The sequence below is a fragment of the Zeus faber genome (assembly GCF_960531495.2).
Source record: "Zeus faber genome assembly, chromosome: 1".
NCBI lineage: Eukaryota > Metazoa > Chordata > Actinopteri > Zeiformes > Zeidae > Zeus > Zeus faber.
In genome coordinates, this window is record NC_137193.1 from 54,409,460 (window position 1) to 54,432,519 (window position 23,060).

At 42.8% G+C, this 23,060-nt stretch overlaps 1 protein-coding gene across 1 annotated transcript in view; it reads right to left on the reverse strand.

Annotated features, from left to right (window-relative positions):
* gabrg3 (gamma-aminobutyric acid type A receptor subunit gamma3) overlaps positions 1 to 23,060 on the reverse strand; it is a gene marked incomplete at both ends in the record, with an annotated part of 61,425 nt that extends 38,365 nt beyond the window's left edge. The window contains 2 exons of the mRNA XM_079999953.1: positions 1,030 to 1,097; positions 22,967 to 23,060. Of these exons, the coding sequence (XP_079856079.1) occupies positions 1,030 to 1,097; positions 22,967 to 23,060 (162 nt within the window). The remainder of the gene's footprint in view (positions 1 to 1,029; positions 1,098 to 22,966) is intronic.

Sequence of the window (23,060 nt, forward strand, 5' to 3'; positions counted from 1 at the left end):
CAAGGTACGACTAATAATCTCCAGCCTGTATCAAAATGCACATGTTTTATTACCTCTCTCAAGGGGAGGCAATAGATTGTCATTACAGGGTTTCTATAGAAATATCTTTTTTTAAAGCGTCAACAGGATGCAATTAAATAACACGACTTTCCCCTGCAAGCCAACCATGCTGTTGCTGTTAATCATGTTTGACTTCCTGGAATGATTAAAAACTACACACCATGACCCGACCTGAAATATTTTTGTTTGAGGGTGAACGACAACGTTGATATCAAAATTATGTTCATTCTCACTTCAGTTTGCGTCAAAATTAAAGCGCTCATGAAGACCAAAAAAAGAAAATTCCAAAGAATGAAAAAGAAAAAGCAATTAAAAAGGAAATTAAGCTAATTTGAAGCAGCACTATGGAACTTTTGGTATTTGGCGCCCCTACGGTTTCTTACAGTTTCTGAGTGCAATTGCACTTTTACACCACTGTCGTAAAACTCAGTCCAGTGTCGGTAAATAATAAGAAAGAGGTGCCATTCTCCATATTACAAGTCAGTGTACCATCAAAATGATTTTGAAGCTGTTATTTGAAGGTAAAAATGTCACATAGTCTTGTTTTAAGATGGTATACTTGTTAACCAGTATTAACTTGGAATTTAGGTCAAATTTCAGCTAAATCAATATGATTAATACAATTTAATATACACTGCATAGTTCAGCTATGGTTGTAGTGTATGGTGTAACAAATCATATCACCTTTAACAAGAAGAAAGAAGGAAAACAATTAAATACCAAACCATTTAACTAAGCTTCTCCCAAACCTAAAATGCAGTACTACTACTACTACTACTCATATTAACATTAATGAAGCTCAACCAATTAATTTTATCCATCAGTTTTTGTGTAAAAAAACCCCATAATTGTAGATAACTGATGCAGTAAGAATTCAGAAAAATAAGTTACACCTTTGTGTTGGTGCAGGTGAATGGAAGGAAGTAAAGTTACTCGGAAGATTATTTTATTTTGTTCTTTCAACCTTACCATATTTATTGACGACACTGGTCCGATGCTGTTCACGAAAATGTCCACGTCTATGACCGTCGGTTTAACTGCAGGAAAAGAAAAGAAGAACAAAAGCTGTTCAATATTTTGGTGTGTGTGTAGGAATCAGTCAGACACAGCAAGGACAGTTTAATAACAATAAGAGAATTGGAGACGTGTTGGAGCTGCACCTGGGTGGAGGGGTGGGGGGGTGTCCCTCTCACCTTCACCCGATCACTGCTGCTGCAAGCCCAATTTAATAGCTTTTATTCATCAGTCCAGACCAAAGTATTCTCTTGAACACAGCAAAGATGTGTCTATGAAAGTTAAGTTCAATAACTCATCCATGTTGTTTTCTTGCATGTTGATTAGTGCCGTCATGCTGATCCCTAAGCAGCTTGTTTTTAAACACTGTGGATTACCTTTAATGAGAGATACAGATACAGGGCTGGCGACTAAAATGTGTTTGAAATCAAGTGCGAGCGTTCATTAATCACAATCAGTGGTACAGTATATGAGGCAGGCATGCACATAATTAAAAATTTGCATTAATCAATTCCCATGAATTTGCAAAGGCCTTAATTCATAAGTTACAATAGCAAAAAACCAATAGCGATTCACAGAAAGCTGAGACTTATCACGGTGACTTAGCAACCATTCATCAAGCACAGCCAACAAATCCACACAATCCTTTTTATACGCGTTCACTCAAAGCTTCCTGCACTTCATTATGAATCGATGCAAGCTCTTTTTTTACTGTTTATCTGAGAGAGCTCATACTGCCCAGGTGCAGTGTGCATGTGTTTATCATAAAATTCTTAAAAACAGAACAAAGAAACCCATAGAAATCAAATTAAAATAAATTAGATTTAATTTGGATATGGATAAAAAATATATTCATCAAACCTATATTTCCCATGAGCATCCTTGAGTGCTTCACTGGCTTCTATAACATCTGGACTAATTGGCAGACTATTATCAAAACAATTTGGTTGGCTAACAGTTCAATAAATTGGTTAAAATGACAAATGAAAAAAGCTTCAAAAATTGAAAATATTTTTTGAGAAAACATACCACTCTGCTGCAACTTCTCCCTGTGCTTAAACGCTGTTATTTAGAGTGGTAAGTTTCTCTATAATAAAGGGTTCGGCAAGGTTGTGCTATGAACAGTTAGAACATTTTTAATCTTTTTTTTTTTTAATAAGGTGTGGGTTGAAAAATAACTAACCTGTCCTTTAAATGTAAGCGATGAAATGTTGATGATAAAACAGATGATTACATGAGGGATACGCAGCAATTAGCTGTCATTACTTAATACACTGCAGGCTGGATTTTACTCGTGGTTATTTTCAAGTTATATTCCATGGTATGAAGTTCAAAGTTCAAAATAAAAAAAATAACAAAACACAACAGACATAAACAAACAACAACAAAAGGACAAGACTTTCTCAACACCAGCAATGTCTAGGCCTCTTTAAAAACATTTCTTTGTGACGCTTCAAAAATCTCAACACGTTTTCCACCACCCTTAACCCTTATTCTGTTTTCCTCGTCCCTGCTGCTTCCACCTAGATCATGGCACCGACTATTCATTGTTTAGATTTTTCGACTTTAGAGCCTGGTTTTAAAGCTGTTAAATGGAAGCTGTTGCTCCACGCTGCCACAATAGAGCATTCACATCGCTCAACTATCCCACATGACCCGCCCTCAGAGGTTTCATGTCTCAGCCAATTAGAATCCACAGTGAGAATCTCTGTCTGCTCGTGTTGTTATCAGCGCTCTTTTCATGTGAAAACTATGGGTGCACTGGCAGGCACATCGAAAAGTCCCTGCTGGGGTGCTGCAAATGTTATAACTAAACACAATTTACCAAATAAGTTTCATTCTCTAAAGATCTACATCACCGGCTGCTGAAAACAATAAAGTCAGACCCGAAATTGAGAGTCCTACATTTCCTACCATCAAGCGTTTGGTTCACATGATACAATAACAAGAAGAAATTGTTATTTCTAATTTTTTTTTCCAAAGAGCCCCCCTCTATACTGTATACTGTACCATATACCATATATAGGGTTATGTCATATTATTGCACACAAACTATGTAAGGGCTTGATCCTTCCAGAATACACAGTTAAATGTAAATAGTAGGAAGAATTCTGACCTGTATTGTGTTTCACTATTACGTGAAACAACTAGACTAAACTGATTAAACTAAACTGTATTTAACAAACTAGAAAGCACTCGACCCAAAGCTCAGCCCCACTCTCCTCACTCAGCAGTGACACATTTCTCTTGTATGAGTGGACTTGATTTATATGCAGACAACTTGATGTGTTAACCAAATGGTTCATTAAATGAATAAAGTAACAGGCCAATAATGTCCATTAGAGAATAATGAACATCCATTCGGAGCAAATTATACCAATAGCTTCACATGTTAATAACAGGAAAATGCAATTAATTCTAAAACTGACCTGGAAAGAAAGGAAGTGAGTCATTGGAATTCAAAGAATGCCATTGCCATTTGTGTGTAAATATCTTTTAAAGAAACAATATTATCCACAAAATATAGTCAAATGATTGATACTGAAGTACAATCAAAAAATATTGCTATTTGATTTTGTCATTATAACCCCGCCCAAAGTCAAAGTTCAAGGGGGAAACAAAGCGAAATAAAAACCCAAACCCTAACTTGATTTCCATCATACTCCCATTGAAGAGATAGTTTTCTCTGCAAGAGATTTCACCACAAATGAGCAATGACAAGTAACAAGCAACATTAAGAGCATTTAGAACCCCTCTGCGGGGCAGGATGGGTGCAAGTGATTCGGGTTCGACTTCATAGGAGGACTTCAGAACCTCGCAATTTTAACTGCAGTTGCCAACAACACACATTGAGCACTGGGGTTTTCCGTGGGGGCGGGGCGCTGGTTTGTTGGTGTGGGGGTGTGGTTGGCCGGGGGGTGACCAGGTAGGCCCCCTGCCAGCTAGGTTCGAGTCCTGGCGGCTTGCGCATGGTGTCAAGTGGTTTCTGCCATGCTGCGACCTGGCGGGTCTGCAGGTAGCGCAGCCTGGTGCCTTCAGGGCCCAAGCAGGCGGCTTGCTGTTGTGGGTGTGGGTTGGGGTGCGGGAGAAGGCTGTCGGCCTTTGCTCCCGCTGCGTTGCTTCTCAGCAGCGGGTGCCCCAGGTGCCGGGGGTAGTGGAAGGCCTACATATCTGGTGGCCTGCGGGTGTCGGCGGGGTGGGGGGGCGAACATCCAGGTGCCCTGGATGAGCACAGTCAGCTACGTGGATGGGCGCTTGGCCCACGGCCACGTCCACGGCCCGGGTTCTGCGCCTGCATCTTGTGCCTGCACGGAGGGGTGGGTTGCATGTGTACGCCTTAGGGGTGCAGGGTCTCCTCGCGCGCTCTAGGACTAGGTTAAGCTCCTCGGGGCCCAGCGAGGGTGTTCCTCCGCGGGCTTCCAGCTTCTCTGCGGGGCTGGCGGTTCTTCTGTGGCTGCAGGGCAGGGTGCTCGGGCTTTCCTGCGGTCGTGGGGTGTCTGTACGGCCACGAGCCTCAGGGGTGGCTTCAGGGCCTTTTCCACTGCTGGGAGGCACTACGATATAATGCCGACCTTACACACCAGAACCAATTGGGACAAGTCCTGTACACTCACCGGTGGACACTACACATACGCACACACCACACACACACACACACTGTTAGGCCCACAGCCTCCCAGTGCCACTAGAGGCCGCTCTTGCCCCATCTGCAGCTCCCTCCTTGAGCCAATTTCACACACCTGGGGTCCCTCTCCATCCAGCCCGGTTCCCCGTCTCTCCACCCGAATCCTGGACCCCTCCTCCCGGTCATCATCATCCGTGCCCAGCCCTGCTTCATCCCTACCTAAACATCCTTTGTCTGCCTCCCGTCTCTCAGTGTCGTGCGTTTGGGTCCCTCGAGCTCCGGTCGTGACACACACACACACACACATATACAGGCAGTCTCAATTCAGGCGCACATACACCACCGCCACCTGCTTTGAATGCACGCCAGGCACACATACACCACCAGCGCCCTCCAGGTTACATCCCTCTCCTTTCCTCCCTCATTTACTACAATAACTATTACAGGAAGAGGCCACGTGCCCAATTCCTGTTCCAGTTTTCCTGGACTTAGTTAACTCTATTTTGTCAATACATCATCTGACGTTTCTATGTTTCTGTTTTTCCATGTCCTTGTTGTTGTTTGGTCATATGTTTATTTTTCTCACCCAGGGGGGTTCTCCCCCTCTCGGAGTAGTAATTTGTTGTTTAAAGGCCAAAACATCGTAAGATCGTTCTCCAAAGAGGGAGATTGGTGGCAGTTCTGTGTAACAAAAAGCTGTGCTCTTGTCATCCTACAGGTCAAGATTCAAGATGTTTATTTATCACATACCTATATATACAGGCCACATATATGCAGTGAAATGTAATTGGAACTCACCCGGAGAAAGACACAATAGCTAAGTGATTAAGAAATCAACTAACTAACTGAACTAAAAAGTACAAGGACACAATAGCTTAGTAAATTAAGTAATTGATTCCTAAAATGTAATTCAGTTTATAAACAGAATAAAATAAGCATAAAAAGGTAAAAAGGAATAGACATTATGTATACACAGATATGTACAGAAAAGTGGCCTGTGAATAAAGTGAGGCAGTGTTTGTTGAGATATACAGTCCAGTATACCGCATTATGACACAGCAATACAGTAACAATACAGTATGCAGTACAATGTGCAACATACATTATAGTAATGCAGTGGGGGCTTATGTATGTGGCTCAGTGCTTATGGCTTGCGGGAAGAAACTCTGTTTCAGTCTAACTGTTCTTACTGTGTGACTGTGGAGGCGCTTGCCCGACTGCAGCAGCTGGAACAGTCTGTAGTTGGGGTGGTGAGGATCCTTCTTGATCCTGCAGGCTCTGCTACTACACCCCCTGGTGTGTATGTCCTGCAAGCGGGGGAGGGTCTTTCCAGTGGTATGTTGGGCTGAACGCACCACCCTCTACAGAGCCCGCCTGTCCTGAGCAGTACAGTTCCAAAACCAGGCAGTGATGTTGCCTGTAAGGATGCCCTCCACTGCTCCAGAGTAGAAGTACTTGAGGATCCTCACCGAGACCCTGAATTTCCTCAGCTGTCTAAGGTGGTAAAGACGCTGCCTGGCGTTTCTCACCAGAGTGTCTGTGTGTAAAGTCCACGTTAAGTCCTCCGTGATGTGGACTCCCAGGTACTTGAAGCTGCTCACCCTGTCGACAGAAGTCCCATTAATCATCAACGGCACGTGCGTCCTCGGTTCCTCTCCTGAAGTCCGTAATCAGCTCCTTAGTTTTGCTGACGTTCAGGAGGAGGCTGTTGTCCTGGCACCAGAGTAACAGGTCAGCCACCTCCTTGGGGTAGGTCTTCTCGTCATCGCCAGTGATCAGGCCCACCAAGACAGTGTCGTCAGCAAACTTGACGATGGTGTTGGAGCTGGACCTGGCCACAGGACAGAGGTCGTCCACATGACAGAGTTATTGCAGCAGTTCTTGATGATTAAAGAATGAATAAAGAGTTGCTTTGCAGGTTGAGAACTTGAACTCCACTTGCAGACTAACTCTGTCCTAGATACAATAGGCATTCAAATGCTCTGTGTTGTATACCCAGCATGCTGACAGCACAGGTAAAAAAAACAAAAACATTTGAACGTTTGGGCTGTGCTACAAGCCTGGTTTTAAGAATGGAGAACAAGAGATCTTTCTTACCATAAGCTGTCTCCGGACAGCTCCACTGAATAAAGCCTCTTTCAACAAATCAAGTCTCAACTTGGTCCTGACAGGCTGTGATTTGGCCACTCGGGCACCCATTATAAGGCCCACCCCCCAGTATACTGGTTCACCGTCTGTCATACTTCCCCCTACCCCACAGAGGAGTAGGCAAATGAGAGGGCTTCCACTATGCAGTGACAGAGACGATCTTTGGACAGTGGTTTCCCAATGAGTATGAGATCCATAACAGACAAAAAGCTAGTCTGACTTGCGTACGGAGTGCATGCGCTCCACATAGACCAATTGTCCCAAGACAGGGCACAGCCTATGCAGCCTCCCGTCCTCCTCTGAACCAAATGGAGGAGGAGAAAATGAAGAGAGATCAATTGTGGTCAATTAAAATCCTGCATTTATGTTCTTGGGCTAAAAAGCCGCATAACCCTCCAATTATCTGTGGAGAACACCAAGCAGGACTGGTGGACAGAGAGGACACACGTTTTGCAGAGACAAGCGCCAGAAGCAGTGTTGACTTCGATGACAAAAACTTTAATCCCACCTCCTGGAGAGGTTCGGATGGGAGTTTCGTTAAAGCACTTAACACTAAAACCAAATCCCATTTTGGAGTCAGCAACCGCGCCCACAGGCTTAGCCGGCGCATGTCCTGCATGAACCTAGATGCCAAAGTCTGATTGCCTGGTGGCTTGTCATCCACTCCAATATGACAGGCCGATATTGCTGCCAGGTGGACGGTGGACGGTGCCAAGCCTTTTACATGCAGGCCTTAGAGGAAACTAGAGTATGCCCCTAACATTAGTAACCCTAACATTACAGCGTAATGGGTCATCTCCAGTCGCCACACACCAGCACTCAAAGGCTAGCCATTTGGATGTGTAAAGTGTCGTTGTTGGCAGGGCTCTAGCGCTCTTAATTATTTCCACCACCTCCATAGGCAAACATTAATTTGATAGCTGGTCCCTCTCAGGGGCCAGGCGACCAGATTCCACTGGTGGGGAGTGGGATGGAAGATTTCCCCTGCTGCCTGTGTCAGGAGGTCTGGCCGAAGCGGGAGCACCCAGGGCATACCGACAATGAGGGACCTCAGGTCTGTTAACCAAGTCTGTGCCGGCCACCAAGGTGCCAGCAAAACCAGTTCCACCCTGTCCTCCCTCACTTTGTCCAGCACCTGCCACGACAGTGGGAGGGAATGGAATGCATACAAATGAACACAGGGCCATCGGTGAGCCATGACATTGTGATCCAATGAGGGGGTCATCGTTCCGAATGGAGTACCATAGAGGACACTGAGCCGTGTCTCTTGAAGCGAACAGATCCAACTTGACTCGGCCGAATCGACGGCGGATCATTTCCATGACCAGAGGATGAATGCGCTAATCCGACGCTTGAGGCCGTCCTCTTGATAATAATTCCACTCCCAGGTTCTGCCTGCCCTGAATGTAATTTGCTGACAGGAAACCGATGTGGAAATGGGCCCACAACAAAATAATTAATGCCACTTGATGCATGGCTAGGGAGCGGACGCCCCCCCAACGATTGATATAAGCAGTCGTTGTCAGAACGTATCAGGACATGGTGTAACCTCATCTATGGTGGGAAGTGCCAACCGGACGGCCTCCAACTTCCACACATTGATGTGCTGGGTCTCGTGTGCCCGCTGACCATCTGGCCCTTGCAAACAGCGCCCCAGGTGTACAGGGAGGCATCGGTTTTCATCACCACCCACAGTGTCACCAAAACCAGCCGGACCCCTTTCATGAGGTTGCCGGGGGACACTCCTGTATAATGGTCAGTACCCAGAAGAGGCCCCTGGATGGATGCACCCACTGTTTTATAAACCAGCGTTGCAGGGGTCTCAACCTGAACAGACCCAGTGGGACCGCGGCTGAGGCAACCGCCATCAAGCACAGCAGGACCATAACCTGACGTGCCCTGGTGACCTTGCACAGGGACAGCTGCAGTGGTGACTTCCAAACTCCTTGTCGGAGTCAGCCGTACAAACATCAACCGTGAATTCGAGACCAAAATACACAGTGTGCTGGGCTGGAACAAGAGCGCTCTTTTTCCAATTCACCAGAAAACCCAGGCTGCAGTGATCGTCGAGCAGCGCCCCCATGTGGGAGTGTGCCGTCTCCTTGGACCCCGCTATTATTAGGAGATCGTCCACACAAGCAAGGAGGCATGCTGTGGTCACTGGTAGCGACGGCACCAGGGAGAATTCACACACAAATTGAGCCTACAGCCACATTATCTGGGCAGGGAGGCTTACACCTGTGTTCATGTGTTTGGTGACATGTCCCGGCCTCATGTGAGGCTTCGGGCTCATACTTTAGTTTCAGGCCATGACGCTCATGGTTCTGAGTGGACAGGGGTCCTCGATAAACACACTGAGAAAACACACTGGTGGGAGGGAGGGGAAATAAAGACTGTGTGTACTGTATATTGTGTACATTAACCGCATGGCTTTCGCTGGAATGGGGAATTCTACAGCAGAATTTCTTTTTCGTGCTAAAACTAGAAGTCGAGTAGACAGTCCAGTAGCATGAATCCCCTCTCCATAGCGGTTCAGGTCCTCCGCACCTTCCTGCCCCTCACCACTGAAGCCTGTGGCTGCTTGGGACAACAGAAAGGATTCCTGTTCCAGCCCCTCATCCCGTCAGCCGGGGGATGAGGGATGAGGGTCGTCTGGATCCTGACTGTTCGTGGCTCGGGGACCAAACTTGTGGGTTATGGAGTCCAAAATGGACCCAAACAGGCCCGACACCTTCACCGGAGCACCCAGGAGCCTGGTCATCTCGTTCTCAGAAATGTGATTAAGGTTGAGCCTTAGATAGTGCTGCCTTACCACCAAAAACCCCATCACATGCCCTGCGCCCTGCGCTGCACGCTTGGCCATCGTAAGGCAAAAGTCGGTGGCTTTGCACAGTTCCACGTAGGTCTCCCGGGTGGCCTTCCCCTCCAGGTCCCGTAGGAGGCTGGCCTGGTAGGCCTGCAGCAGGCAGACATTATTAAGCAGTGCTGCAGCCTGCCACACGGCCTTGTATGATCAAGTGCGTGCCACAGCCCGCACAAGTCCATCGCCGACATAATTCCTTCATTTTCTCTTTCCGTAACAGAGTGCTTGCTTCCAGAAGCTGAATAAGCAAGGAGGAAGTATGACAGTACCAAGATCCAGTATATATACTGGGGGGCAGGCCATATGATGGGTGTCCAAGTGGCCCAATCATTGTCCGTCAGGGCTAAGTTAAGATTTGGTTGGTTGGAAGGGGCTTTCAGCTTTATTCAGTGGAGCTGTCTGGAGACAGCTTAAGGCATAGTTAAGAACTCGATTTTCAAATGAAATAAAACTTGTACAGCTAAACTCACCAAAGTATCTGAATTTGATAATCCGATCATGTTCAACACACCTATCGATCAGTGATCTCTACTCTTGATGGGCGGCCTATTTAAACAGCTTTACTCAACTACATGCTGCCCCTGCATAGATCTACTTTTATATACATGTAGAGGGATAATGAACTCATATTATGTATATATGTGTGTGTGATATACAGTATGTCATACTGCCGTGTAAATTCATAAATAAAAAATATGTAAATAATATTGTGAGTTGACCTGTCTGAAATTGACGAAAGGTGATTTCTGCACCAGTGATAATGGTGTCAAATTGAGGTTCATTTGTTTTTATCTCAGTATGTCCAGGCATGTCCAGTAATCAGTTCTTCCACTCTGATCCCTCAGTTTTGAATGACAGAGTTCCTGCAGGACTATCGCGCACTGGTCTGGACACAGACGCCTGCAGCTCCACCAGGATCCAGGTCTGATGTCTCACCTCGCAATCAAAGCCAAAGCTGAAAATCATTTTTATGAATGATGCTGACAGCAAAAACACAGATTACATTTTTATTGATTCTGTGCCGATGCGCTTTTGAAGATCGCACTCTTATTGCACCCACTTTGAAAATTACAAGTTTACAAGTGCTTCCTCCAAACGTGTCATTTCTTCTAACCGTGTTCAGCTGCAGAAGGGAGTCTGGATCCACAACTGCAATCAAATATACAACAACAGCTTGTCAAAAGGTGAGATCTGTAGGAAATCCACCAACATATGGACTTGTATTAAATTCAAAGTAATGGGCGTTATAAAATACTCAGGGCAAGAGCTGGTGCAGTGGGAACAATGGTACTTTTTGTTCATTACATTCCTTTGAAGATTTGCACCTCTGGCCATAAAATGAATACATTAGCTTTCTTTTTAGTTTTAAAGTATAAATCTGTGCTAAACATAGAATGTCACTGAGGGAATACAGTGTCATGAAATCTAAGGTGAGAGATCATGATCTTTTGTGAAGTAAGAAACTATCACTTTGTATGTGTACATTTTCGGCCAGGGCAGAGATGTGAGAATAAATAGATCTAACTTTCCGAACACATTCATTTTCATCACTTGCCAAGGATACTCTTCAGGAATCTTTTTTTTTTTCTTCAAAGGATAAGAGGAGGATCTTTTGGAAGAGTGAGGATAAGATCTTGTCTGTCTTGGAGAGATTTATAACATCATCTATTGCTGAGACATAGAGTGACAGAAAGAGAGAGAGAGAGAGAGAGAGAGAGACATGGGAGAGCGTAACCTCTCGTGAGATTTCCCATTAGGTTCAGGAGTGGGTGATAAATTCGGCCGCTAAGACATCAGCTCATCTCTCTCTCCAGGGCCGGGAAGCATTTCTGATGAATGGATGTAGAGGGAGGACGGATCACAGAACTGTCACTCTGCTGAACATGCGCACAGTGATATTGACAACCAACACAAACACGTAGCCCCTGGCGGATATTTGTCTTGCTTAGAAGAGAAAAATAATAATAATAAGGTTTGAAGCGTCCTTGTCAAGTTAGGTTTACTCATTATTTGCAATTGGACAGGGCTGAAGCCCCTTTCCCACATAATCCATAACACCGCTGGATAAAAAATATCCAGCGAAGGCAGTAGGTAATCATTCCCACATTGGCCCCATTTATGGAGAAGTTTTGTATGGAGTCTGTTCCCACATAGATGAGTGTTATGGATACAGCACGTAATGAGTTAGGGTGAGTATGTCATGTTCAGCGTAGACGCGATCGTTTGGACATTCTGACGGCAACGGATGTACAAAAAAAAAAATTCTCTGGCTCTCAGAAACCAGTGCTTCACTTCCTGCCTACCCGCCCCTCCCGGACCGAAACGCAATAGTCCTAACCCAATGTATTAAATCAGTGTGATGATTTTCAGCCTGTCCTACACTCTCTGCATCTGGAGAAGGAACGTTCTCCAACCATTCTACTTCTCCCTGTCCACTCGCTCCCTCGAGCTCCATGCTGTGGTGCAGCCTGCAGGCAAGTGAAGCGCTTGTGTCAGATTGTCCCCGCACCGCACCTCTAACTGTAAAAGACATATCCAGGGTCTGAGTAGCATTTTTAAATAGAAAAATAATAACATTTTAAGAAAATCAAGACCCGTCTCTGTAGAGACGGGACATGTTTCAGTTTCTTGTCTTTGCAGCTGAGCGCCATGGTTCTGATCGAACTCACCATTTTACCGAATGTTATTTTCCTTTTACGAAAACATATATATATTTTTTTTTATATTTGTACAAAATAAGTATTTATAAAAAACAACTATTTATGCTTTGCAAGCTGGAAAGGGCAAGATGTAAAAGAAAGACAGAAAGAAAGAAATCACAAACAAAATAATTAACTTACCCAAATGTATTGTCTTACAGGAAACTAACTTGATTTTAAGCTTCAAAAGAAGAAAAAGCAGATTTGAGAACGTAGATCTAATCTGGATATCAAAGGTGTGTTTAAAGCAAATTACAGTGTCAGTGTCTTGAAAAGATAACACCACGGAGCGACAAAAAGAAATCGGCAATGTGAGCTCCACAGCGTGCAGTCTGTATTGCCAAAGCTATTGTTACCTCACATCTGAGCACTTAACAAAGGCTTTTCAAACCATCTATTCAAAACGCATGATACAGCTTAATGATACGGCTCCCAGCAACAGGTATATCCAGCGGGGAAGCAACTTTGACTTCACTCTGTACCGCCGCTGAATCTGCGTGGGTTTCAATCTTCTCATGGCATTCAGCTCTATGGCTGCCGTGTTTAGAAAGATTGTTCTTCATCACTTATCTCAGGCATTGTGTTACCTTTGGTACACATTAGATGAGGTTGAGGACCACTCTACCTTTAAATAGAAAGAGAAAAATTATACCTTAAAGTCATATGTATTTAAAAAACAGGGCAAGAAAGGATTGCAATTAGAAGTAGTGATGAGAAAAATGACTCAAGTGAGAGTATGTGGTGGTGGAGTGGTGTGGTTTAAGCAGCCACACCTATCTTGGGTCTAGGTGTCTAGGTAATTGGGCCGGGGATCAGAGTGGCTGTAGGCCTGTTGCTCGCTAGAGCAACCAACTACAGGCAACAGGTAAAACCTCCACCCCTCCACACACATGCAGTGAGTCTCTATCATGACATGTGTCCATCTGCTCCCAGCTTGTTCCACCTTGCCCACTCTCTCCAATAAACTGGTGTGTTCGCAACAAATCAGCCTGGTGCTCTGTGTCAGAAGGCCTTGAAATCCATCCATCTATTTACTACTAAACTACTGGTAATTACTTGCTTAGTTACTTTTTCCACTGCATATTATGTGAAAAACTATCATCTAAAATTGAGGCGATGACCTATTTCAAGTAAATAAAAGACAAACAAAGAATTAATTTCTGAACCAATTTTATATTCCTTCAAATAAATCCCCCAATAACACCCAGTATTATGACATCTCGTAAAACACTTTCATAAGACAGATACTGGCAGCCCATGTTGCCTGTAATTAATCTAATTTTCAAATTTCTAATTTCAACAAATTAAGTCTCTTGTATCTGAAATTACAACAAGCAGCAGTGCTAGTAGTTTACCAAACTGCAGATAGCATAGAAACAATGCAATGTATCTGCTTTGATTTGCACTATACACCGATCAGCCCCAACATTAAAACCAGGTGAAGTGAATAACATTGATCATCTCGTTCCAATGGCACCTGTCAAGGGGAGGGATATATTAGGCAGCAAGCGAACATCAAACGTCATTTCTTGAAGTTTATTTGTTGGAAGAAGGAAAAATGGGCAAGCGTAAGGATCCGAGACACTTTGACAAGGGCCAAATTGTGATGGCTAGACGACTGAATCAGAGCATCTTCAAAACGACAGGTCTTGTGGGCTGTTCCTGAAAACCAAAAGTGGTCCAAGGAAAGACAAGGACAACATGGGCGCCCATGGACTCATTAATGCGCTTGGGAAGTGAAGTCTAGCCTGTCTGGTCCGATCCCACAGAAGAGCTACTGTAGCATAAATTGCTGAAAAAGTTCATGCTGGATATGATAGAAAGGTGTCAGAACACACCGTGTATCACAGCTTGCTGTGTATGGGGCTGTGTAGCTGCAGACCGGTCAGAGTGCCCATGCTGACCTCTGTCCATCTCTGAAAGTGCCTACAATGGGCCTGTGAGCGATAAAACTGTACCATGGAGCAATGGAAGAAGGTAGCCTGATGTGATGAATCATGTTTTCTTTTACATCATGTTGATGTTGCGGTTCGGGTCCAATCCGATGGAGCATCTGTGGGATGTGCTGGAACAAGAAGCCCGATCCATGGAGGCTCTACCTCGCAGCTTCCAGGACTTAAAGGATGCAGCTAACGTCTTGGTGCCAGATACCACAGTACACCTTCAGAGGTCTTGTGGACTCCATGCCACGGGTCAGAGCTGTTTTGCCGTCACGAGGGGGAGCTACACAATATTAGTGATTATTAGTGGTAGTTTTAATGTTGTGGTAATTCTTTCAAATTTGAATGTCTTCCAATTGATAAAATAACACTTTATTAATTCCCTGGGCGGAATTCAGGGTCTCCACTAATGGGTCTATATAGATGTCAAATTGTATTTTTATTCTGCAATAGAACTCTAATAAAAAAAAGAAATCAACTCAAGTAAAAGGAATACTGATTTGAGTTCTACTAAAAAAGGAGCAGTTGTGACTAGTTACTTCCCACATCTGCATGCAGATATGCTTTTGGACCTGCAATGGCTGTGGGAATTCCTCTCCTAATTTGAAAAACAATCTTAGGTTCACCCACTCTCAGGTCACACAAAGATGAAAAAGTTATGTGTTCCATGTTTTTCCTTTCAGTAGCATTTGTGAAATGAACAGTCTTGCGGCTTGAACCTTTATATCATATGAATACCACTCCTGCCTTTATATTCTTGCACTTTGCCACCAGTTTGGTTTTGACTTGTCATTTTTTGGGGGGGTACTATGAGCTTTGGATCGTAAAAATTATATAATTATATTGTATCTCTATTTTTATGCCCAAATTCCCCTTCTACCATTACAGTCTTGTCCGCTTGCTCCCATTTTTCATTTATATTTACTCCCTTACACCCCTGTGATATAACGGCACAAAGGAGACACAAACCTATTCCTGGTTCCATGCCTTACTGGGGCACCTCTCCAGTCTTGGGAATTTTTTTCCCCCTTACTGTCCAGGCTCATTACTGGAAAAAATGCAGAGGGATTATGAAATATTGAAAAAGCAGAACGTATCCCCGAAGCGTGCGGTACGTCAGCCGGCATGAGCAGAAGCAAGACTTCACAGGCATGAGAGGTAAGAGACACTAAAAGTCAGATAAAAAAAAAAGACCTCTCAGAAAGCATCTTGGAAAAACCCACTGAGAAAGAAATATTTAGTCGGAAAGACAGAAATAAAGTTCATGGAGAGAGGATTTTGGGCCATAACTTCATAGGTTACAGACCTCAGGCTTATCTCTCGTCATCATGCAATACAGTAAACTGCATGCATAAATTTGTCTTTTGAGGTCACAATGACAGTGTGACTGTGAAAATGTAAAATTCCGAGTTTTTTTTCAGATTTCAGAATTCTGAAAAAAAAAAAAAAAAATGTAACAGGCGAACACTTTCTCATCCGGCTCAACTTCCATTCAATATTTCGACTGACTGAGTAAGGATTGAAGAAATCTCAATGAGGAGTCGCTTGCGGAGCTGGTTCTGTCAGACAAGTCAACAGCGCACCACACATCCACAGCCCTTATTTGGGCGGCCTGTTTAAGCAGCCAGTCCCTTCTGCCCTACATGCTTTACTGCGTTGCTGGGTTCCCTCCACCTCCCCTGCATCCACCTGTTGGTGCTCTACTCTTCTTTCAAATGGGAGGATTCAAGCTCATCACTACTCTAGTTCTATCTCACTAAGTTTGCACATGTTTGCTGTACACCTTGCCGGGAGTGATGAGAAGTAGAGCACAGATGCCAAATTCAAACGATGCAAAAAAGATAGAAAATATATGAGAAATATTGACCCATCCTATCGGAAATACATCATCTCAATCTGGTTATTCACCTTGTTCTCATTCCTGTGTGCATGTAAACCCCACGGACCATCACCTTCAGTCTAAAATGATTTTACATGATATTCATAATGCTGCAGATACTCAAATACGCTTGGAAAGCCGTTATAATTGGTGGAGTATGATGACTTTTGCACAGAAAAGCTCCTTGTGTGTGAGCGGTAAAGCAGAGAAGCCAAATGGGCCTAAGACGTGGGAAAAGGTTTGTCTTTAAATAGGTCGTTGTAATCAGCGCCTATCTCTGTGGCCCCTGTGGTGTGAGAAGGCAACAGAGGGAGAGGGAGAACGAGAGAGGAGTGCAAAAGAGGGAGAGCGAGAGAGAGAGAGAGAGAGAGCGCAAGAGAGAGAACAGACACGATACCAGAGCGGCAGTATGGGATTCAATGTCTTATCTTCAGCGAACAGAAAATCAGCAGAGGATTGTGATCGTGCCTAAACTGAGTTTACTTTACAGTGAGTCCAAAGCAAAAAAACACATCCAACAAATTCAAGTCAATGCCCTGTTGTTTTGTTTATTTGTTCACAAAAATCCTCAGTCCAGTGGTGCCAATTATCCAATTATCTGTCTAGTGTTTATAATGCTTCATGCGCCTTGCGTTCACATCTGCAGCGCTTTTTTCAGGTTCCTGGCGTTCTCAAAAATAAATACATTCATATTATTAATCAAGAAGTTTTGGGAGGTGAAATAATTGTAGTAATCTAAGACTCTTTCTGACAGTCAAATCAACATTGCTTTTGTCTTTAAATACTAGAACTTGGTGGAGACATGGAAAGATGCCTCATCAAAATAAACACACGGATTTCGACATGATGCCAATTTATATTACAATATCTGCAAAACAACCCAAATGCTATATTAAACAGTGCAAATGTGGGTCATCACACTGAACCAAGGGGTAAAGTCAGACCATCGTTTTTACACCCTAAAATATTTTACAGTGGAGGTTTCAGGTTATATCTTGTTATTCGTTAATTTGAAGTACAAAAATGACATTTGTCGATGAGACAAAGTCTTGATTCAACATTAAAGAGAGATTAGAAGAGCTTCAGGGGTTTCTTTATAAAATATGTTGAATTGGACAACAATTTCAAATTCAGTATCACGCTAATCCTAAAATAAGGAAGTGTCATATCATTGGCATCTAAATTGATATTTGTGTCATGCAGTATCACTCTCAGAACGCTGACTGCTCCGCCCATAGGATAAGCACCAAAGTAATGATGATTAATAGACTATAGACCAGCAGCACACTGGCTGCTTGACATTGATAATAGCTGTCTGTCTGTCTGTCTGTCTGTCTGTATCTATCTATCTATCTATCTATCTATCTATCTATCTATCTATCTATCTATCTATCTATCTATCTATCTATCTATCTATCTATCTATCTATCTATCTATAATTATAATTATAATTATAATTATAATTATAATTATTATTATTATTATTAATAATAATAATTATAATAATAATTATAATAATAATAATAATAATAATAATAAAAATAATAATAATAATAATAGGTGTTTCTCTATGAATTAACCTGGAAAAGACTATCTATTTTAGCCTAAAGGCAGCTCAGCTCGGCAGATTGCCCTGACACACAGGAATTGGATCATCTATCACCATAGTCGGCCTATTGATGGGAAGTCAGAGCAAATGATATCCAGGCAGTGCCGTCTAAATTCCAATATGCACACTGTCTCACAGAGTTAGCCTCGTGACTTGGCTTCCAGAGACCTCCATTTCCGAAAAACAATTCTGTGCTGTGGCTCCTCTGTGACACGCCGCAGCCCGGGAGAGGCTGACCCAATTAGGAGGGATTCCCCTTCAGCCTACAAACAGCCTGATACAATCGGGACTGCAATGTTGTTGGAGAAACACCGACGGTCTCACCCGCACCGTCAGTGTTTCGGGCACTAGAGAGCCCTGTCATTCCCACGAACATGACACAGCATCCTCGACATTAAATTGGACGTCTTGAGCTTCCTGCACCATAGATTCATTCACAATTTAAAAGGGTTTCCAATCCTGCCTCAACGCACACAGGAACTGTAATCATTATTTAACTACTGCAGAATTTTAACAGAGGTATGCAGATTTCTTCTCATAATATTTGTGTAATAGTGCTTACATGGTGAATAGCTGTACTGAATACCCTCTAAACTGACCTGGAGTAATGTGTGTGTTCTGTGTGAATCACTTTGCGTGCAAATTTTTAGATTTTGCATCCATTCGCAATACGCTTGGTCTATTGAGAAAGCTACTGTAGTATGCTGAAATGAATCATTAACAAATTAAATTGTAAATTATACATTTGAAATCTATGATCTGACTTTAAATCAAACCTAGTACAAAGGAAATGCACACCAAAGAACTCGACACTCAAATCAACTTAAATTCTAACTTGTATTAAAGTCGTAACCTTTGGGAAGATTTGCAGAGATTTTACGAGGCCTTGACCCACTTGGACAAGAGGAAGAGGAACATTAAAAAACAAGTGATTCGGCTGATAAAAATGTGCTTAATTAGACATTTACCAGCCATCCAAACTACACTTTCTGATTGTAACTCAGATTAAAGGTCAGTAGTCGCAGCACCATTTATGGTAAGAGTTTAATAAAACACTCTCCAGTTTCTGGTTGCCATGTTTTAATATTTCGGACTCTCAAGAGGAGGCCAATAACGCTTTCAGAAAGTCAAATCCAATAATAGTTGGGAAAACATAGTTCTGTGAAGGCCTTCCTACTTAAAAAAAGAATCCAAAAGGCCATAAAGTATGTTGGAGAAAAGGTCACAGCATTTATTAGGAACTCAGCTTTGTACATCTAATAAAGGCTCCGAGTAGAGCAGGCAACGCAGCAGGCAACACATTTCACCTCACGGTCCATTCAAATATTTTGATGATCAGTATGATTTCGGTAACATACTCCTCCCTTCTCCAAGTGCCCCCCTGCTGGCCTCCTAACACAAGGAGTTCCAAATACGAATGCCGCGATTTTCGGTTAAGCGCGCCAAAGTCATAGTACCTAAATGGAGAAACTATGACATCATCGTGAACCGAAGCGCTGCTTGGGAAATTTTCAATTGACGGACGCTGGAGGAAAACGGTTATTCCTTGTTTTTTTTTGCGCTGCATGGCACTGAATGAAATGAAAGACCAGGATTAATACATTTCATTACACACACAGATAAATGAACTACTCACAGTGCGTGTAGTGTTTCATTACCATGTGTCAAGAAAGTACCCACGGTGAAATTTTGGCAAAACCTTGGAAACAAAGCCAGTGAAAGACAAGGACCTCAGGCCACGATGGTAGTGATTTGACATTGCCTCAAAGTTCTTCTCCGCATCCAATCTGGCTGAGCTACTTGCAGATAAACACCTATGCTCTTCAGGGAGTTGTGTGTTATTGAGTTAGTCCCCACAAGGAACAGCAATAAATGGATTAAAAATAAATAAATGAGTGCATCTGTGATTAATATCATTATGTTCTGTAAGTATAGTACCATTCTACATGATTAACTTGAAGCCAATGCAGCCTGTTCCATAACAAAAGCAGATTGCTAATTAGCATTTTTAACAAACTGAGCCTGTGTCTAATTTATTTGTGTTCTAATCCTGAATGTGTCTATATTCCTTCGTGTATACATTCAAATACTGCAAGGGCATTCATATGACGGTCAGGTTTATCCTTTATTTTTAGTATTCATAGTTCCAGGGCACTGTTTTTTCAAACTTCGTTATTTTAGAAGATATCTTTCAAAGGACATTTTCTGGGTATAAGTTATCAGCATTCAGTTCAAATATCAATATAAAGCGACCCATCGGATTTAAATCTGCATGAGAACAAGAATTAAAAAAAACCTGATTTAATGTACTGTATGTATGTATGTATGTATGTACATGTAAATGTCTGTAATGTCTGTAAACATTGTTTCTTATTTCAATGCTGTTGTGTGCTGGTCCTATAACAACAGGGCTAATGGGCTGTATTGGGTGTGACTGTGTGTGTAACACTAAATGGGTTGACACTGCACGGGAAGGGAAGAGGGTTTTGAAATTTTATGTTTAGATTGGTATGTATGTATATATGTATGTATGTACATATGTATGTACTGTATGTATATACATGTATGTATGTATGTATGTATGTATGTATGTATGTATGTATGTATGTATGTATGTATGTATGTATGTATATATATACATGTAAATGTCTGTAATGTCTGTAAACAATACTTTTTATGTCACTGCTGTTGTGTGCTAGTCCTATAACAACAGGGGTAATGGGCTGTATTGGGTGTGACTGAGTGTGTAACACCTAATGGGTTGACACTGCACAGGAAGGGAAGAGCGATGGGTTTTGGAATTTTATGTTTAGATTGGTTCTCCGGTACTGTCGTTAGTCTATTTATAGATTGTAGTCATAATTTTGATGTGCAGATCCCCCCCTTACACCCACTGAATACGAGAGATCTAACCTCCCAGAAAACAATCCAGTAGAGTGGTAAGTCTGCATAAAACTAGAAGGCTCCTTTGTGGAGAAGGTGGTTCACTCAGGTGCCATGTTGGTACAAAGCTACCAGGAGGAAAAGTAGTGGCTTACTCCTATACATAGGAATGAATGGGAGTCATACATATCTAAAGTTCTGTTTATATTTAAGCACATATGCACTAATGAATTGCAAACAAAAGACATAAACAATGGCAAGGCTATCGGCCAGTTTTGGTAATGGCATGTCTCTATGCTGTTGGCGCTGCCATCTTGAGATGGAGCACTCTGTCTCCTGTAAAATAACACCATCTCTGCCTCCAGCGGGGACAAGGGAGAGCCAGGGATGGTGCCTTAGCCCACACTTAAATTGGGTGTTTGGGGACATTCTTTCAGATCCCAAATGTTAACTGGATGAAACATCCTGAGCAGCAGGACCGGGAAGAAAATATGTTGTCATGGAACATATCGCTATTTTGTAGGTAACTGCCGATATATTTTGCAGTGTTTCCTATTGATCACTATGGAAACTTTTGTTTTCAATCCATGGTTGTGACTCGCAGAGGGACTAAGCCAGCATGGGGATTCCTTTGTAGGTGTAGCTGTATACCCATATGTGGTGAGCAGCAGAATCTTCCTCCTTTACTGTATAAGATGATACGTCCATTGAAACGATGGCATTTCCATAGCATGTTCATGGTACTTTCACTGGCATGAAAAAGACCAACAACGTTACTTATTCCATTTAGAATTCTAAAAGGGCTAATTCACTTAATAGACATTCATATAAATGAACTGCCAATAGAGAATCTGCAATGTATGTACTACCACTGTAGATAGTAACGTATAATGAGCTGATAACTGGCTTGAACAGACTTTGGAAATAGAATACAGGACAGAGAAGCAGCTGAACTTAGTCGCAGAGGCTCCGGCGGGGCTGCTGTAAATGAGGAAAGGCGTTTAAAAACATCAAGCAGTTGGTCTGCTAGAGAACGACAAAAAATTGGGCCAAAAAAAACGTACAACTGGGGAAATAGCACATGGAAATGCAGATCAGAATGGGAACAACATACCCAGACTTTCCTTGGTGGAATGAACCTTCACCGTTCCTTGAACAGAAGAGAGTGAAGCCTTCTTGCTTAAGTTCATTGAGAGAGCTGGGAGACCTTTGTACGTCCATTACTATGGTTGCCTGTCCTCCCTCTTGCTCAGCATGCACATATTGAATAGAACACAATTTCCCTCGAAATGCATGTGAAGACGGACTTCTGCTCCACAGCAGCAACTGCCACTTGTCAGAAATGTACACGGGTTAATAGTTTACTGTGCTGTGTCTGTGATGTCCCCCATGGGCGTGCGGGTCACCATACAGAACCTGCTGGTGCACCGGCACAGCTCATTAAAAGTTAGCGGCAGGCGGGAGCTGTCATTCCAAAATCCCAAACTACTGCACAAAATGTCACACTGTAAGGAAGATGAATGCTGTTGTGTGTGCATCGCGTCCAGCGACAGGAACACCTGGACGCCCGGATATAGAAGTAGCAAACTCTCGATGTGCATGAAGCGGTGAAACATACTTTGGCAGCAGTTTATATTGTATATAAAATAATATCAAGGGTGATTTATTTACCTTGTATTCCAACAACGGGTTATCAGCTACTTTAAAGAAAAGGGGCCGGTTTCAATTCAAGCCAGTCTTGTGCCATTTTGTGACTGTTCATACTAGTTCTGACATTTACACTGTAATGCAATTCAAGAAGGCTCTTAGATTAATAAAGGACAGAAAAAAAAAGCAAGATGTTGGTTGAGTTAAGCATCAAGTTCAACACCTCCGTCGTGCTATCTACTTATCTCTCTCTCTCTCTCTCTCTCTCTCTCTCTCATCAGAACGATGGATCTCGGCCTCTTTGTTGAGATAACATGGAGAAAAAAAGGCGGCTGAGAGAAGCCAATTTGTGTTTTATCATGCAATTAAACTAAAAGCCACTCATAGGAAACAACTCTGTACAGATGTGTACAGTAAATGTTATCATTTTCTAATTCCACTCTATAACATTTATACTATTTTATTGTTTACAATAAAAACCAACGCCAACAGGGTTATTTTGCAGCAGCAGGTGCAGGCCTGTATATTTTGCCAAGGATTTACAAGGCCAGATCAATGAACAGCCCCAGCTTGTTTGGATAAAATTGGCATTGACTTACCTCCAATATCTGGCCGCAGTTTCTTATCATATTCCTTTAGCAAATTGTTGAGTATTTCCGTGGCATCCGTTTCCTGTGATTTGGGAGCCAGCAT